At 38.6% G+C, this 6,016-nt stretch overlaps 1 protein-coding gene across 1 annotated transcript; it reads right to left on the bottom strand.

Annotated features, from left to right (window-relative positions):
* Positions 1–4,317: 4,317 nt before the first annotated feature.
* Positions 4,318–5,073, bottom strand: LOC125922084 (keratin-associated protein 24-1). The gene has a single exon (XM_049629972.1). It carries the CDS (start codon positions 5,071–5,073, stop codon positions 4,318–4,320), a length of 756 nt encoding a protein of 251 aa, XP_049485929.1.
* Positions 5,074–6,016: the final 943 nt, after the last annotated feature.

Here is a 6,016-nt window from a genome sequence, read left to right as displayed (position 1 = left end):
ATTAGCTGCCATTGGAGCTATGGGCACAGTGTGTTATTTATTAAGCATATGTTGTGCCTAAGTGAAATTAAACAGACACGTATAAATCTTTACATTCTGTGGTTTTCTAGAAGGAAATGTGTGATAGAGGACTGATGCCTACTTCACTTTGCTATTCAATATTTTTACTAACAGTAGCATAGGAGAGGTTGTTGATTATGTCCTCTACGAAGTCATAGAATGGAACCAACTTTATTTGTCAGTATTGTTCTTTTGGTTTGCTTTTATTTTTCTTAATTACTTAGGGAATCAAAGCAGTATAGTTAAATCTAAAAATCAATTTGAAAATCACCAACTACCATTTCTAAAACTCCCCGAAGTAATACAACTTAGATTGTGTTTTTCTAGAGTTTTTGATTTTATTCAGATAGGTAGATAGATAGATACAAAGGTCCATAGATAGATCGTAGATGATTAATAACTTTGAGAAGTGTTCATTGATATGTGTGTTTATACATAAAATGTCACAGCTCATTTATCATAGTTTTGTAATGTTATTAATTTTGTAATGTTTTTCATCATACAATTCATATGGATCTATATGTTTATATGTCTGCATGGATCTTGTCTGTATGGATCACTGTTTTAATCTTGTAAAATATATGTTAGTATAACTGCATTATATTTTATTTCATAGTCTCACCTTGATGGACTTTTCCAATGTTTCGAATTTTTTCAGTATCCAGGCGGAGCTAAAATAAATATTTTCAGACTTGAAAGAATGTTTCTGTAGGGGAGATACTAAGAAGTAGAAGCATCTGGCCATACAATGTGTGCATTTTAAATATTAACATCTATAGCAGCTTTTTCAAATTCTGCTACCAGCGCAAATGTGTAAGAATATGTTTTTAGGGGCACCTGGGTGGCTCAGTCGGTTGAGCATCCAACTTCAGCTCAGGTCATGATCTCACGGTTCGTGGGTTCAAGCCCCATGTTAGGCTCTGTGCTGACAGCTTGCTCAGCTCAAAGCCTGGAGCCTGCTTTGGATTCTGCATCTCCTTCTCTCTCTGCCCCTGTCTCGCTTGCACTCTGTCTCTCTCTATCTCTCAAAAATAAATAAATGTTAAATAAAAAAGAACCAAAGAAGAAAATAATATGTTGTTAAGTGACTTAAGTAACTTTAAAATCCTTGCCAGGGCACCTGGGTGGTTCAGTTGGTTGAGCGTCCAACTCCAGCTCAGGTCATGATCTCGAAGTTCCTGGGTTCCAGCCCCGGGTGGGGCTTGCTGCTCTCAGGGCGTGGCCCACTTCGGATTTTCTGTCCCCCTCTCTTTCTGTCCCTCCTCCACTTATGCTCTTTCTCTCAAAAATAAATTTTAAAAAAAAGTTTAAAAAAATGTTTTCAGTGTTTGCCAAGTGGATGGTGAAAAATAACGTATTTATAATTACTAATTCCTACTTGGTGGAACATTTTCCAATTTTTTTGGCTACGTGTATTTCCTTTACAAGTAATTGCTCATATTCTTTATTTTCTCTTAAGTCACTTTTTTTTCCCTTTTGTGCAGTCTTAAATATTTTGAACAGTAATTTTATGGTGCATGTTGTACCTATTTTCTCTCAATCCTGCTTTTTTTGTTTGCTTATTAGGCTTTTTATTATTTGGTTATCATTGACATATAACTTAATAGTTTCAGGCGTGACGATTTTTCACTGGGACTACTTGTTAGGTTGTAGGTTTACAGAAAGTTTGAGTGGAAAGTACAGAAAGTTCTCATACACCTCACCCCGCACACATACTTTTGCCTTATTTAAAAGAAAAAAACGTTGTTAATGTTTATTTATTTTGGGGAGAGAGGGAGACAATGGGTGAACAGGGGATGAGCAGAGAGAGGGAGACATGGGATCCGAAGCAGGCTCTGAGCTGTCAGCACAGAGCCTGACGCGGGGCTCGAATTCACAGACTGTGAGATCAGGACCTGAGCCGAAGCAGGACACTCAACCCACTAAGCCACCCAGGCGCCCCACTTTTGCTTTATTTTAAATTTCTTTATGTCTCCTCTTGTCAAGAGCTTTTGATCTTGATGTCACCACATGTGTAAATCTTTTATTTTATAACCATGACTTGCCTGTTCTTATTTAAGTAAGTCTTCACTGTCCAAGATGTTTATTTAATTCAATGTCTTATATTTTCTCTCATTTTTTTCCCCCACTGGTGAGCTTAAGTTGCCTTCCCTTGGATCAAAGCAATCTGCGTCTCTTTTTTAAATGTATCTATTACTGCCACCACACTTTGCCCTCATTGCATGCCCATACGCCAGTCAGCTCACCATTCAGGTATCATTTCAGTTCCTTTTCTTCCACCAAGAATTCTCTAATTCTCCTATTCGAGTCCTCCCTCGGATTTATTTCACATTGTACTCCAAATGGTTGAGGCAGTATCATGTGGGTTTCAGTATGTTATTCCTCTGAATAGTTATGGAGAACAGGATCTATAAATCTTGGTATCCCCGAAGAATCTCATTCGATGCCTCAAAGAATAGGCTTTCTATTACATTTTGTAAAGAGAAAGACTGTATGTTTAGTTTGGACACCTGAATACTCAGCGGGGACACACAATAATTATTTTCAAACACTTGAACCCCTGTCCGATGTTGAAGGAATTAAAGTGGTCCTATATGGCCAATGGATGGCTGCTAAGAACAATTTGATTTGTGTCAATATAAAGAAGAAATTGTCAACAAATAGAATTCTCTGAAAATGAAATGAACTCGCAAAGGAGCGACTTGATTGTCCACAGACATATTCAAGCAGAAGTAATGCAGTAAGATTCCTCCTGTAATTCTTTCTTGTACAGAGTAGGCCTACTGAATGAGTACCTAAAAAGGTAGCCCCTTTTGTATGCTTCAAGAGCTTTAATTTTAGACTGCTGTTATTGATGACCTTCCATTCTTCCCATTTCCACAGGCCATTTTATTGACTTTAAACATGATTTGCTTTTTACTTACAAAAATCTTAGGATAGATATTAAATTCTACCACTGAGATGGGTGATTTTATTTTCACTTTTTGGAGAACGTTTTAGAGGTTAAATCATTTCTCTCTGGGTTCAATATCAAATATATTCCAAAGCCCAAACTTTATCTTCAAAACCAATAAATACACATATTGCACAGGGAAATATATATACATTGAATGCTTTATATAATTTGTATTAAATTGATTTATTTTATAAATGTTTTCTCCCAATTTTTCTATATACATATCAATCACAGACACTCTAAGAGAAATGCCACTCAATGTGTTAAAAATCTAACAGAACAAAACAAGTAAAAGTCCTAGGAATTCATATTCTATCTTTTTTATGTTTTTGATTAGGCTATTAAACCAAATGACAGGAAACTAGTGTTTCTACAAAGCTATGCATATTGCCCAGAACATTGATAACACTTTAGTGAATATGAAATAAAACATAATGCAAAATCATTATTTCCCAATAGAAGTTTGTTTATTAACTACGAACCAGGACCTTTTCTAAAGTCAGAAAGCAATAATTCAGCAGGGGAGGATTATAGCAGAATCATGAACATAGATTATCACTAACCATGAACAGTCTGTAAGAGTATTTTGTCATTCTTTCAACAAACAATTCTTGTGCTGCTACTCCTGAGGCTCTCTTCTCGGCATTGAGAACAAAAGCCAAATGCCGGCCAATTGAGGACTCCAGGCCTTCTTTGGAAGAGAAGATTTGCTGAAGGTCTTCCGATTCTGAGCTGTAGTTGGACATTGCTGCTTGCACATCCTTATAATCAGTCAGTAGGAGATGGGTGAAAGAGCTCAGCATAGCTTCTCTAAGGCAATGCTCTCTCTTAGCTCATTAGCAGGATGCTAGTTAAGCAGTCCACAAAACTATTGATGAAAAGCAAAACGATCTAAAAGAACATGCTGAAATCATTAGCCAAACCAAAAAGACCCTTCTTTATCAAGAAGGTAGGGGATACTCCCACTGGCAGACAATTGAGAGCAACAGTCACAATAAGAAAGCTGGCGATGGTTGTATTTTATGTGGAATCTCTTCAGTGCATCCATCATAGTCAATCGCAGAACAATACTACCTTCAGGGTCAGGTCTCAACACAAAAGACATTAACAAAGCAACAGGAAAAAAAAAAGCTAGCAAGTGAGGATGATTGTGGTTAAACAGTTCTAGAGTTGTATTTGAGGTAATATAGTAAGATTCTTAGGAGGCATGAAGTAATTCAGCAGAATATTAGAGAAGATGACCACTTGGTAGAATATGCCCCACTGGACAATTTCCAGTAGTCACAAATGCAATTGGTTGATCAATAGCAACTCAGAGGTCTGCAACTACTGCATAAATACCTCAGAGGAGGAAAGGTACTTGGTACGTAGCTCAGAGACTGGAAGTTTCTAGAAAAATATCTCAGCGGTTGGCAGCTCATAGGTCCATAACTTGGATATCGGGAACTTCTCATCAAATAGCTTTGGAATTGGCAGCTTCTGGGGATATAACACGATGGTGAGAAGCCACTGCGTATGAAGCCAAGATTTTGATAGCTTCTATACCCCGAGCTACCCAGTCTGCAGTAGTTTAGGGGCCTGAGACTGTTGGACAAGCAATTGAGTTGCCCAAAGCATTTGAAGCCATTGCTGAGGGTCTGGCAGGCTTTAGATGTACATGGGCTGGGTGCGTAGCAATCAGATACGTACCCATTGATCTGAGTGCGTGGGCTGCAGCTGGGGTCGGAGCCAATGTTGGTAGTTTCACAGGCACTGCCAACGTTGCCCACTGTCGGAGAGTTGCAGGGCACAGAGGAGTTTGTACAACTTGCAGTACAGGTCTTGAGCTCACAGCTGGGAGATTCACAGCTTGGTGTTTCATCATAGGTTTCTTGGCAGTTATCCAGGAGCCAGAGATTTCCTTGGTAGCTGCTGGGTAAGCAGAGCCCAAAGGTAGGGCTTACATCACTGGAGCAAAGAGCAACAGAAGGAGTCGCTGGGATGTAACAGTGAGTTCTGTAGGATGTTCCATTGCAATCCCCAGGATAGCCCAGGAGAGACATGGAGCCTGACTGCATGCTCAGTGATGGCTGTGAAGGTATGCTGCTACTATGGCCTGCGGACTTTTTATATCCTTCCTGGAGATTGCAACCTCTCCAGACTCTCTTCCTCCTCACTGCCTGGAAGAACACACCAACATCTTATTATGTGTGTTGTTTCACTACATCTGCTGATGTCTTTGCACTCCTATAAAAATAAGTTTATTTTGATCCTTCAAGGTATTTATCATCGTCACTTTGATCATCACCCAATACTCATTGTCTTTAGACCATAGCTTCAGTGAATAGTGGTTTTAATGTTCATAAGCAAACTCTCATCTGCCAATAGGTGGTTAACAAGAGTTCACATGTGTATGGGCTTCTGCAGCACGGTTATCAAAGGGTGAACAAGGATTCAAGCAAAACAAGCAACCTGTGCTTTTCCATTCTTTTGACTACTGCAAAATAGTGCAGGACTTAATCCTATCTTGTGAGCTTAGCTGAATACTTTGGCTGTCTCACTACTGTTGCTTAAAAGAAAAAGTAAGGCACTGAACTGTTAAGAGAAAGAATTGTTTCCCCAAAATATGTACTATATTCTTAACTGTGCCAAGCCATGCATTGGTGATGATTTCTCATCTGATGTATTTGGAGAATTTCACCTGTAAGACTCACAGCAATCCAAGTGAGACTTAGTGACCTAATTTGTATTTATGGATCAGTGGTTGCTAAGTAACCAAGACTTCTATGAGATGCTTTTCTTTCTTTCTTTCTTTCTTTCTTTCTTTCTTTCTTTCTTTTTCTTTCTTTCTTTCTTTCTTTCTTTCTTTCTTTCTCTTCCTTCCTTCCTTCCTTTTCTTCTTCTTCTTCTTCTTCTTCTTCTTCTTCTTATTCTTTCTTATTTTAGAGAGACAGAGTGCATGAGCAGGGCAGAAGGGCAGAAGGAGAGAGAGAGAATCTTAAGCAGGCTCCATGCTCAGTG

This window comes from Panthera uncia, chromosome C2 (genome assembly GCF_023721935.1).
Source record: "Panthera uncia isolate 11264 chromosome C2, Puncia_PCG_1.0, whole genome shotgun sequence".
NCBI classification, from domain to species: domain Eukaryota; kingdom Metazoa; phylum Chordata; class Mammalia; order Carnivora; family Felidae; genus Panthera; species Panthera uncia.
Note: the sequence above shows the minus strand (reverse complement) of the source record. Positions and strands in the feature narration are given on the sequence as shown.